This window comes from Eublepharis macularius, chromosome 4 (assembly GCF_028583425.1).
Source record: "Eublepharis macularius isolate TG4126 chromosome 4, MPM_Emac_v1.0, whole genome shotgun sequence".
NCBI lineage: Eukaryota > Metazoa > Chordata > Lepidosauria > Squamata > Eublepharidae > Eublepharis > Eublepharis macularius.
Window position 1 is genome coordinate 155,684,417 of NC_072793.1, and position 11,821 is coordinate 155,696,237.

Here is an 11,821-nt window from a genome sequence, read left to right on the forward strand (position 1 = left end):
AAACGGAAGGGAGGTGTTGTCGGGAGTCGCTCTACCCTTTCCGCGTCTATGGTAAAGCGTCTCCTCTGTGGCTCCCGGAAAGAGCCTGCGCTTTTGCCATTTCGCAGCGCCGACCCAATGGCGGACGCTCAGCCTGTTTGCAGCTTCCTGTTCAAGAAGCGTCGCCCCGCGCCCGGGAGGGGTCAGCGCAAGAGGCCCGGAAGCGACCAGGAGGCCGGTGAGGGAGGGGCTCGGCCAACGACCACTTGGGGCATCCGGGCGAGCCGGAGCCGGGCTGGGGGGTGCGCGAGGATCTCAAGCGAATGGCTGCTTGCCTCGCTGTTTCCATAGTAACGGGCTGGTCCACGGTCAAAGGAGGGGGAGTAGAATTGTGGTAGCGGGCTAAGCTGTTGTCGCAGGCGGGGGCTAACCGGTCTTGGGCTGCGCTGCTGCACCGTCGCAGACTATTGCGATCATCTCTTAGGGTTGCCTGGTCCGGGTTGGGAAATTCTTGGAAATTTTAGAGGTGGATCCTGGAGAGGGCAGGCTTTGGGAAGCGGAAAGGCCTCAGTGGGATGTAATGCCATAGAGTGCACCCTCCAAAGCAGCCATTTTCTCCAGGAGAAAAGCTCTATGTCACCTGGAGATCAGTTGTAATTCCAGGAAATCTCCAGCTACCACCTGGAGCTGACAACCTCCCGGTGATTCTGAACACTCCCTAACGCGGGGTAAAGATGACAGCTGCTTATGGGACGTCTGTAACAGAACTTTTATGCTGCAGTGACGGGCCAGAAGCAGTGGCCCGTCGCTGCACACAAAAACAAAGACAGGAGTTCATGGTTGATACACCTTTTAATTTGGGAGGTCTTCCTTGTGAAAAATGTGGAGGTTTTTTTAGTTTTTAACTGCAAATCCACATCCCATAGTTGTTACCCCACTGTTTGCATATGCATTATCCTCTGCAGAATGATGGGCAGAGGTGAGCTTAACTGTCCACTTCATTCTTGTCCTGCAATAGGCAGGAGACTAGTATTTATTGCTTTCAGCTTGGACAGAACACTTGCTAATGAAGAACATTAATGCATAATACAAGACCCAAGTGAGCCCCCTCCTATATAGATCTGTATGGAGAAAAAGAAAATAGTTCTCGAGGGTTCACTTAAAGCTCACAATATGTGGAATATGGAGTAGGGGAGATGGGGCTGTTTTGCAACTTTCAGCAGCAGCTGCGTTGTAGTTCCTTGTTGTCCTCACGTTGCAGGTTTATGAAAACCCTGTCATGTAGTTCACAGTTAATGCTGGTGATGAAAAGCTGAAGTGAATTTTGAGGGGGTTTTTTTTCCCAGTGGTCGATCTGGTCCAGCAGACTTTTTCGCACAGCAGCAAACCTGCTGTCCAAATTCCCATATTGTAGGAAGAGTTCAAAGGATAGTTTACAGCAATCCTACAATTCAATTGAGCTTTGTTAGTTACTCTGAAACGTTTAATATACTCTACCCATCATTTTGTACAATAGTTAGAATTGTTAAATAGTGCCTTAAAATGGAAGCATTGTGTTAAAGTGCAAGGATTACATTCCTCTGCCGCTGTTTATTGAAAGCTGTTTTGGAGTTCGAGCAAAAAAAAAAATCCATTAAAAAATGCCTTAGATTGCATTAAAGATAATCCTAGTTAAATTGCTCTTTGCATCACTGCTGTAAATCTCTCCCAATTCCAAGGCATTGCTCAACTGCCCATTGTGATTTTTCCTGTCATGCCTTGTACACTGGAAGTTTCAAGTCAAGCAGGGAGCCGAAGAGAGAGAGAGTGAGTGAGTGCGAAGATAGGTTGGGCTCTAGGAGGGCTGTCTTTGTTATGACATTGGGCTGCGGTATGGCACTAGAGAGCCCATTGCCAAGACGAGAGGTGTTGCCATCATAGGGAGGCTTGGCCGGAACTAGCTGGTTTAGAGAGACATGAATTTGTCATCTTGGGTTCTGTATTCAAATTTTCTCACATATTAGCCATGACATCTAAAAGATTACTTCTGAACAAGAAGGTTCCAATCTTTGAATGCTGGCTGGTACAGGTCGAGCATTGCAGGAGGTGCCCTGTCTGTGGGTTTCCCAGAAGCATCTTGCATGTAGGACTTGGTTTTTAAGTGTGCACATAGACTACGGAGCTTTTGGTTTCTATGAAGACTTCCAGAATAGGTGTGCCTCTCAGGATCCCTTTGTGAGAAGGAAAGTATACCAGAGAAGCACTAGGACATTCTCTCGTATCTTCACTAAATACGGCTCTTCTTGAGGGGAATGTTCCCTTCTGTGGGAACAGTGCAGAAGTGCTGGATAATGTGACTAGCCTTTTTCATGTGAGAATTAGCAAGGCAGGTGGGTTCTTTAGCCAAATGGAGAGTGACAGGGTGCCAGCTTTCACAATGGCTGTATTCCCTCCTACTCAACAGGCAGCAGCGACGATGAAGGCAGCACTGTGGTCAGGAAGGAGAGACGCAAAGAAGTTTCCAATCCTATGATTCAGAAGGTGATGCAGGCAACACAAACTGGATAGATGGGATATCCTGAAGACAGGGGAGGAGATTTTAAAGGTGTTCCAAATCCATTAATGTTACTGCAGTCTTAAAAGTGTAGGAACAAGCCCCGTACAGGAATGGTAAAATTGCAGATGATAACCTCATGGCATCGGGTTTTAAGTGCTTGGGATTTCTCCAATCTTGCTCTGAGTTTGTCTTAAAATTAGTTTTTACTATTTATGGAGGGTTTTAAGTTTAAAAATACAAAGCCCTATTGTCCTCTCCTTTTCTGTATTCACATGATTATTTCTGTTTTTGCAATTACGAAACTGAAGCTGAATCTCATTTTTTCACTGAGCATTGTATGGCCTTGGGAATGAACATGCAAAGTGGTCTAACATCTCTTTCCCATCATTTTTCCCATCTTTCAGACCAAAAGAAATATAAAGGACAAGACCTCCTATGGGTCAAGCAGCAGCGATGACGAGAGCAAATCTGAAGGAGTGGGAGTCATGTACAAATCTACAAGATCTGCGGTATGGGCGCTTTAGCGGGAGCGCAGTTATTTTGGTCAGTTGGTATGCTTTGGGTGGATGGTTCCAAATATTGGCATTCTGCCTGCTTAATGTTACTCACTGTCCATTTCTGAACTACCAGTGCACTTTATGTATTTCAGAAACCAGTGGGCCCAGAAGACATGGGGGCAACTGCTGTTTATGAACTAGACACAGAGAAGGAGAAGGATGCTCAAGCCATCTTTGAACGTAGTCAGCAAATCCAGGAGGTAAGCGGGTCTCTGGAGAGGTAGCGTATATGTTTTCTAAATAAATAATGGGACTGTTTCCATTTCTTCCCTTATGGCAAGTTCTTTACCGCTTCCCCTTTGCCCCTTCATTCATTTATCTCCTGAATTCGTCTGTTAGGATTCTCCCTTTCTATCCACTTATTCCACAGCCAGCCTCTTGTTCCTTTCACTGAGTTCCTTTCCTCTTTGGAGTTGAACAAACTTGCTTTTACTCTACATGAGGCTCATGGCTCTACTCCTTATTAGCATAATTTAAAGACACTTACTACAGGGTGCCTTTGACAGCAAATGATCATTGTCTTTTATGAGTGGTCAGGTGAGCGTTTTTAGTATGACATATTTTTCACTCACTACTATTAAGCCACCTTGAGTATTATTTTTTTAATAGAAAGTTGATGGGCGATAGATTCAGGAGAGACAAAAAGGAGTTATTTCTTTACTCCGTGATTACTTAAATTGTGGAACTGACTGCCACTGGATGTATGTGTATGGGGTTTTAAAATGAGATTAAGCAGATTCATGGAGAGGTTATCAGTGGCTACTAGCCATGTTGAATAAAGGGAACCTCCATATTCAGAGGCGGCAGACCTCCATTTACCAGTGCTAGGAGATAACAGGAGGAGGCCTTGGCCTCTATGCCCTGTGTGAGTCACAGGCAGCCTTGGTATCAGCCCTGCTAACAGTTTTGCTCTTTCTTCTCTTACTGTTTTAGGAACTCCGAGGAAAGGAAGATGATAAGATTTACCGTGGAATCAATAATTATCAAAAGTATGTGAAGCCAAAAGATACATCCATGGGGAATGCCTCATCAGGCATGGTAAGGTAAGGCATGAAAGTCTGGTAGTTTTCTACTGGGGTTGTGGGGGAGGTATATGCAGTTGTCACTGTTACCAGTATAGTGGTTACTGTGCTCATGCCTCAGAGCCTCGCTACAAGTGACATCTTCCACGCGAAGGGCACTTGATCATTTTCGCAAGTCTTTCTGGGTACTGAAGTCCCTCTCCCACACCCCTTTTCCTTCTGTTCCTTCCCGTCTCCGTTAGCACGGCTGCCTGAAGAGACGGAGAAAGCCTAGGAGAGCAGCTTTTGCAAATCGTCTTGCTGGGGGGTGGGGAATGCTCTAGAGAAAGCTGACATGTGAAGTCCTCCCCTCTCTGTTAGAACTGTTAGGATCGCTGCCTTAAAAGTCAGAGAAAGCCTGCGTTTGCAAATCGTTTCTCTAGTCGCAAGCCTGCTCTCAATTATCTTTGGGGGCGGGCAGCTGCAACTTTCTAAGCTTTCTCTAGAGTATTTCCCCCCCTCCCCGAGCAAGACGATTGGCAAAGTTGCAGCGGGCAGCTCGGGGAGGGGGGGAATACTCTAGAGAAAGCTTAGAAAGTTGCAGCTGCCCGCCCCCAAAGATCATTGAGAGCAGGCTTGCGACTAGAGAAACGATTTGCAAACGCAGGCTTTCTCTGACTTTTAAGGCAGCGATCCTAACAGTTCTAACAGAGAGGGGAGGACTTCACATGTCAGCTTTCTCTAGAGCATTCCCCACCCCCCAGCAAGACGATTTGCAAAAGCTGCTCTCCTAGGCTTTCTCCGTCTCTTCAGGCAGCCGTGCTAACGGAGACGGGAAGGAACAGAAGGAAAAGGGGTGTGGGAGAGGGACTTCAGTACCCAGAAAGACTTGCGAAAATGATCAAGTGCCCTTCGCGTGGAAGATGTCACTTGTAGCGAGGCTCTCAGGAAAGACTCCCACATGGGGCCTCTGCCTACAAAACACTGAATGCTTTCAGGTGTCATTATTAAATCTGTATCAAAGTGGCCTATGGTGTTTCTGAAAAGTCCTTTTATTCCATGTCTTGTCAGGTGTTGACACATTCTAGGATATGTAATATAGGAACAGGCTCCTAGGAAGTTGTTGCTGATTGATCTGCTTTGATGGATGGTTGTTTTGGATGCACACTCCTAAACTACTGTAGCCTTCCTTTTGCCTTGTTATCACCTGACCTTATTCTACCCCAATCCTTGATGCTCCTTCAGTCAGGTCTCTCCCTTTGTCTAGCACTTTGGTAGCTGTTTTCTATTCCTTATTTCAGAAAAGGACCCATACGAGCCCCAGAGCATCTCAGGGCCACTGTGCGGTGGGACTACCAGCCTGACATCTGTAAAGACTACAAGGAAACTGGGTTTTGTGGCTTTGGAGGTGAATGTCTTTTCATCATATGCTTTCCTGATCCGAGTTCTGTATCATGCTGCACACCTGTTCAGAGCAGTGTGTCTTTGCAATTTTGTTAACAGCAGGAAGGAAATAGTCAGGAGTGAGTGTGTATACTCACACTTTTTTTCCATTTTGCTTTTCTTATAGACAGCTGTAAATTTCTCCACGACAGGTCCGATTATAAGCATGGCTGGCAAATTGAACGGGAGCTGGATGAAGGACGCTATGGAGTTAATGGTATGAGCAATCCCTTTTCTCTTGCTTGCAGTGGTTCTGATGCTATACAGCATCTTAAGCAACTTCAGTGGAAGAGTAGGAATGTGTGCTTATCCAATTTGTACGTGACCTAAAATTTAGAGGAATTGCAAATATTGTAGAGAACAGGATTAATGTTAACAGTGATACATTTGGCCACAATTGCAGCACTGGGTTGCATTGGTAAAGCACTGGGTACAGGACATGCCAACATCAACTAAAAGAGCTGTTTTTGAAGTTTCAGTATTCAGCTGTTTCAGATGGCTATATATTTAAATGTTTTGTCACAAAAAATATCCACATGAAACTTTAAAACTTTTGATTGGCTCTCATTAGTTATAGCCACATTCCTGATGGTTTTTCCCCTTTTGAGGGTGTCAGTGTTTCAACCATCATTCCTGAACCAATGCTCCTTAGAACCTCCTGGCTTTCCCCCACAGCCCTTTGGTTAGGTGCCTATCAAAAAAATTTCTGCAGCTACCACTGGCCTCATCAATAAATTGAGATTTCAAAACGTCGTCTGTCTTCAACCTGAATTCTGAAAATAATACTTTAGCAGTCTCAGTTTGGCTTCCAGAATTTCTCAATGCATTCATATCCATTATGTTACCATGACTGTATGTTTCTACCCCAATCCTACCCCGCACTCTTACATCCTATTTTATGACATCCACCACTTCAGGAGGCAAGTCAACATGCAGCCAGCCAGCTCATTGCAAACTGTCTATGTTGCTAACAGTTGAGTCTCTTCTTACATGGATCTCACCCCCTACTTCAGTGTATATCCTCAGTGCAAGGCAATTACTTGTTTGCCTGTGAAGTAAGTCATTCGGATTGTTTGCCACGTCTTTAGTACTGATGTCCTCTTTCCTTAAGACACCTGTGCTCTGCAACAGCACCAGAACTATGAACAAAGGAGTTGATTATTTCTGTGATGGGTCTGAAAGTCTCTTTAAGTCCCTCTCTGGCTGCCTAGGTCACTCCATTTCATCAAAGGAATGGTGGTTCCATGAAAATCATGCATTCAGTGCACCAAGCATTACATTTACCTTGGGGATGGAGCATGGTTCAGTGGCAGGGCATCTACTTTGCATGCAGAAGGTCCCAGGTTCAATCCCTGGCATCTCCATTTAAAGGGATTAGGTCATAGGTGAAGTGAAAGGCTTCTACAGTAGAGCTGCTTCCTCTCAAAGTAGACAGCCTTGATCTCGATAATTTAATTGTCTGACTCGGAATAAGAGCAGCTTCATGTATTCCCACCAGGCAGTCATTTGTGTGGATACAACTCAAAATGCAAAGCAGTCCAGTTTTGTTGACCTCTGTTGTCTGCACCTGCCTGATTAGTGAACTGTTCTCTTGTTTAGATGATGAAAACTATGAAGTGAGTGATGATGATGAGGAACTGCCATTCAAGTGTTTCATCTGTAGAGGCTCCTTCAAGAATCCAGTGGTGACCAAGTACGACAGCAAGGGGACTTCTCTTTTCATCTAAATGTTGGGACTTTAATAACTGAAGTATTTGGATTTTGTGTGCATGGAAGCGGTGATGACTTTGCCTGGGATGGATGTACTGCATGACACGGATGTTTAGGGAGGGCTCATATCTCAGTTGTAGAGCACTTGTGTTGCATGCAAAAGCTAGTGTTGAATCCTCTGCATCTTTAAATAATGTACATCAGGTAGCAGGTGCTGCCTGAGACTATAAAGAGTTGCTGCCAGCCAGGGTAGACAGTACTAACTGAGGTAGACCAATGGCTCAGTTCAATATAAACCTTACATATGTTCAGCTGCAGAGTTTCACATGCACAAAAAAAAAAATCGCAGTTTGGTATTGAGAATCAAGTTCAGTATCCTGAAAACAGACACACACACACACACACCCATTGGCCAAAAGTATGGTGATCTGAATGTGTGACAGTCTAAAGAAACGGCCTGTCTTTCTGCTTTTCTCAGATGTAAACACTACTTTTGTGAGAGTTGTGCCTTGCAACATTATCGCAAGTCCCAGAGATGTTATGTGTGTGATAAGCAAACTACTGGTGTCTTCAATCCAGCCAAAGGTACTCCAGCATGTAGTGGATTAACTGGGTGGGTGGGTGCATCCTGTACTTAATTGCGGTATAGCTTCTCTGTCTTGTACAAGGTTTCTGCCTGAACAACTAATAAGCGTTCAAAATGTGAAACAATATCATTACCAAAAAAATCCTAGGCAGCTGTAGTGGATATGTTCTACTGTTATCGCTTCTAATCTAAACCTTGATGGAAAGCGATGTATAGATGTCACTTAACACTAGTTAAAAATAATGTAGTGGGGTTCTAGGAGATGTTGGACATATGGGCCAATTGTCTTTAGTGTTCATTCCAAGTTCTAGTTTGGCATTTGGCCTTTGGGGGTTTTTTTGGAACTGACAAGAAAATTGATACGACATTTGTATCAACTGTACCAAGAGCAGGAGAGAGCTCTTCCAAACTTCATCTGGTCAATCATTTTGCTTAGTAACAATTAAGAATGTTAGTAATATATTACCACCCTTGGCGAATAGCTGCAAAAAAAAATTTCTGTGTGCGCTAAAAGAAACCTTAGGTAGTGAAGATGGGCAGGGCAGGAGGGTGGTAGATGGACCGCTTCTGGGTGGTATCAGATGCCAGATTTATTTATTTATTTTAAGTTCACTCTTGAAATGAAATCTGTTGTGCTGTAAATTTAAAACCTTCTTTTCTAAACAACAACAAAAACTCTTAGATAGCATAGAGCAGCATACGTACTGGGCCAGCCCTGTCTATGCGACTGCCCCATCCTCATTCTTCCTTTCAAAGGGGGGTTTTTCACCTCAACAAAGATTTTATAATTTTTTCATCTTTTAGAAAGACCTTCATAATTATTTTTTCTTCCTGTTCTTCTTAACAGGAACCTCTTCTTCCAGAAGAGGTTTCCAAACTCCTTTTTATTATTATTTTAATTAGGATGGCTCTCCCTCAAGTAGAGTGGTAGGAAACTGGAGGACCCTGCCATACATAGCTCCCGTACTATTTTAAGTGTGTTTCTGCTCTTCAAGCAGAAAGAACATTTTTATGAATAAAGGGAAGCCCAGTTAAGGCCTCCAGAGCCACAAAAGAACCTGCCTGTCACATCTGAGGCAAACTGGCATGTCATACTGTGGAGTCTCCCATTATTCTGCCTCATGCTGTGAGTGTGAGCTCTGCTTGAAAGGATTGCTTACGTATGAGAGAAGTTCTTGTATTTTTTTTTCTAGTGGGAATGTTCTGAAGCAGCAGTTTCACCTGTTTTGTCTTTCTTTCCAGAGCTAATAGCAAAGCTGGAAAAGCACAAAGTTGAAGAGGGAGCCCCAGAGGCTGAGGAGGAACCAGAATAGCATTGCTCAGTTCCCATCACTTCCTCAAACTCCTCTTTGAAAAGCTAATTTTGTAATTTAAATAAACATTTATAGGAAAACAAACTGGTTTCTACTGATCTGTGCTTGCAGATGAAATGAGGCTCTATCTGGAAACTTTGTCTTTTATACAATGCATATTTATTTACTTTAATTTACAAAATTTATACCCCACCTTTCTGCCCTCATAAGGGTCACCAATGTGGTTAACAAATTAATAATATACATAATGAAATCACACCTTAAAAACCATTAAACCCAACAAAAACACATCATTAGAACTGGAACAAAAATATAAACAAAAACATTAAAAACACAAAACACTGGGCAGGAAAGAGAGCTTGCTGAGGTAACACTGAAACAAAGTCTTCATCCACTGGAAGAAGACGTCAGAAGAAGGGGATAGGCCACTCTCTCTGGGAAGAGAGTTACGGTTTGGGTGCCACTGCTGAGAAGGACTTCTCCCAGGCTGCCACCCACCTAATCTCAGAAGTCAGGGGCACTCAAAGCAGAGCCTGAGAAGATGACCAATGGTTAGATAGCTCAAAAAGGGAGTAGACAGTCCTTCAGGAATATTGGTTCCAAACCATGCAGAGCTTTGAACATCAGCACCAGCACCTTGAATTGTGCCTGGACAAATTGGAAACCAATGTAGATGGGCCAGGACTGGAGTAATATGGTCTCTACCATCCACTCTAGTCAACATCCTGGCTGAAGGATTCTGCATCAATTGAAGTTTCTGAAAACTTCTCAAGGGCAGCCCTGTGTAAAACACATTGCAGTAATCTAATCCAGATGTAATCAGCATGCATCACTTTGGCTGGATCAGAACAGTCACAACTGGCTAACCAATCAAAATTGGTAAAAGGCACTCCTGGCTCTTCCACCTGTTTATCCAGCTGTAGGCCTTTGTCCAAGAGCACCCCTAGACTATGAACTTGTTCCTTCAACTCCTTTTGAGGAGGAGAGTTAATTTTCTTTTTGGTTAATGTAGATTTTCCTGTGGATCTAGGGAGTCCCCCGAGTGTGCAGAATCCCTTACCTTGCTTGTGGGTAGTTTTGCTATATGGTACTGTGAGAAACTGCTTGCAGCTGTTGGGAAAGCTGTGACTGAATACCCCATCCAGAAACAGGTGACCCCTTAAATCCTGGGTCAAACCTACTACTCATCAGTGGCCCTTCCATCTTGTCAGGATTAGGCTTCAGTTTTAGCTTGCATCCACTCCAAAACTTCAAGGCATCAGTTTTGGTTTCTACAGCCTTCCTAGATTGGTCAGAAGCATGAGATATGTCAGCATGTCATCTGCATATGGTGACAACCGAGCCCAAATCTCACCCAGTGGTTTCATGTAGATGTTGCTAATGAGCATAGTGGACAAAAGGAAAACTTGCAGGGCCAAAAGCTAAAGGGCTGAGCAACAGTCCCCGCCCTCTGAAACCTACCCTCCAGCTAAGAGTGGAACCACTTCAAAACACCTCACAATCAAAGGCCAATAAGGCAGTCGAGAAGGATACCATGATTGATGGCACTGAAGCTGCTGACAAGTCCAGGAGAACCAACAGAGTCATACTCCCAATGTCCATCCTCTAGTGCAGGTCATCCACCAAGGCAACCAAGGCTGTTCAGTCCCATAACAAGGCCAAAAACCAGACTGAAAATGATCTAGACAACTTGCTTCATCTAGGAAAGCCTGAAGTTGTCCAGCCACCAATTGTTCAATCACCTAGCTCAAGAAGGGAACAAGGGGACTAGTTAATCGTTACTGAGATCTCCTGAGTCCAGGGTAGACTTCTTTGGAAGTGGACACACCACAGCCTGTTTGAAGGTTGAGGGGGACCATGCCCTCTCTCAACCATCTCTCTGACACAATCAACTAGCGCCCCACTCCTGCAGATTTTATTAGCCTGGAAGAGCAAAAATCATGCCAATAGGTGGTAGGCCTCAAACTTCCAGAGATCCTCTCCATATTCTCAAACTGAATAAACTGAAAAGTATCCCAAACAACTGAGCAATTCAGCCCCCTGAGCAAGCCCCCTGTATCACTACTAATGTAGAGGCCAAGTCTGAACTGATTGAAAAGGATTTATCTGCAAAGTGCTGGGCAAGAAGGTCACGGGCCACCAAGCAGTTTACCTCTTCTGAAAGGCCAATAGGCTTCTGACCATCCAGAACTGACCTTGTCTGGGAGATGAAAATTCATAAGCTGCATCTAACTCAACAAATGAGCAAAATGTGTATTATTAGATAGAGGTAATCCTGAAATTATTAGAATTATTCTGGTTCTCATATGTTTGTAAGATGATGTGGACCCCTTGCTGAAGCTAAGCATGTTTGGGGTTGGTCAGAGTCTTCATAAACCATCTTGAATTCTGTTAAGGAAATAGGGGAGGGATTTAAATATTTAAGCAAATTGTCCGGAGTCTGAGGCACAGCCCCCGGCCTCACCGGGAGGAAGCAATGGGAGGCAGCCGGGAGACAGCTGTTCCACCGCCCCAGCCAGCAACCAGGGCCAGAACCTGCCTACACCAGGGGAAAGGGGCAAATGTCCAAAGCCCCAGAGGGCTAGAAGGGGCAGGGAGAGGCCAGCTAGTCCCACCCTCCAGGGGGAGGATAGGGGGCTAAGCAGAGCAGAGGGAGAAGGCAAAGGCAGGGGGAATAGGGACCCAGCAGCAGCCCA

General features: G+C 44.6%; 1 protein-coding gene across 3 annotated transcripts; it reads left to right on the top strand.

Moving 5' to 3' along the window:
- The first annotated feature begins 80 nt into the window (after nucleotides 1–80).
- On the top strand, nucleotides 81–9,209 carry RNF113A (ring finger protein 113A). 3 transcript variants are annotated; one of them, XM_054975919.1, is made up of 10 exons: nucleotides 81–217; nucleotides 2,423–2,499; nucleotides 2,920–3,024; nucleotides 3,165–3,272; nucleotides 4,006–4,115; nucleotides 5,375–5,481; nucleotides 5,644–5,733; nucleotides 7,116–7,209; nucleotides 7,705–7,811; nucleotides 9,055–9,209. In XM_054975919.1, exons 1-10 carry the CDS (start codon nucleotides 118–120, stop codon nucleotides 9,123–9,125), a joined length of 969 nt encoding a protein of 322 aa, XP_054831894.1. In that variant the 5' UTR covers nucleotides 81–117; the 3' UTR covers nucleotides 9,126–9,209. The 3 variants fall into 3 exon arrangements, with proteins under 3 accessions (XP_054831894.1, XP_054831897.1, XP_054831896.1); XM_054975922.1 differs by lacking the exon at nucleotides 81–217 and adding an exon at nucleotides 396–707; XM_054975921.1 differs by lacking the exon at nucleotides 81–217 and adding an exon at nucleotides 1,322–1,785.
- Nucleotides 9,210–11,821: the final 2,612 nt, after the last annotated feature.

Bases quoted from the DNA above. Each gene is read 5' to 3' on its own strand.
- RNF113A (XM_054975919.1), top strand. From the start codon at position 118: ATGGCGGACGCTCAGCCTGTTTGCAGCTTCCTGTTCAAGAAGCGTCGC. The intron at 218-2,422 runs GTGAGGGAGGGG...CCTACTCAACAG, and splicing joins CGGAAGCGACCAGGAGGCCG to GCAGCAGCGACGATGAAGGC. The intron at 7,812-9,054 runs GTACTCCAGCAT...CTTTCTTTCCAG, and splicing joins TGTCTTCAATCCAGCCAAAG to AGCTAATAGCAAAGCTGGAA.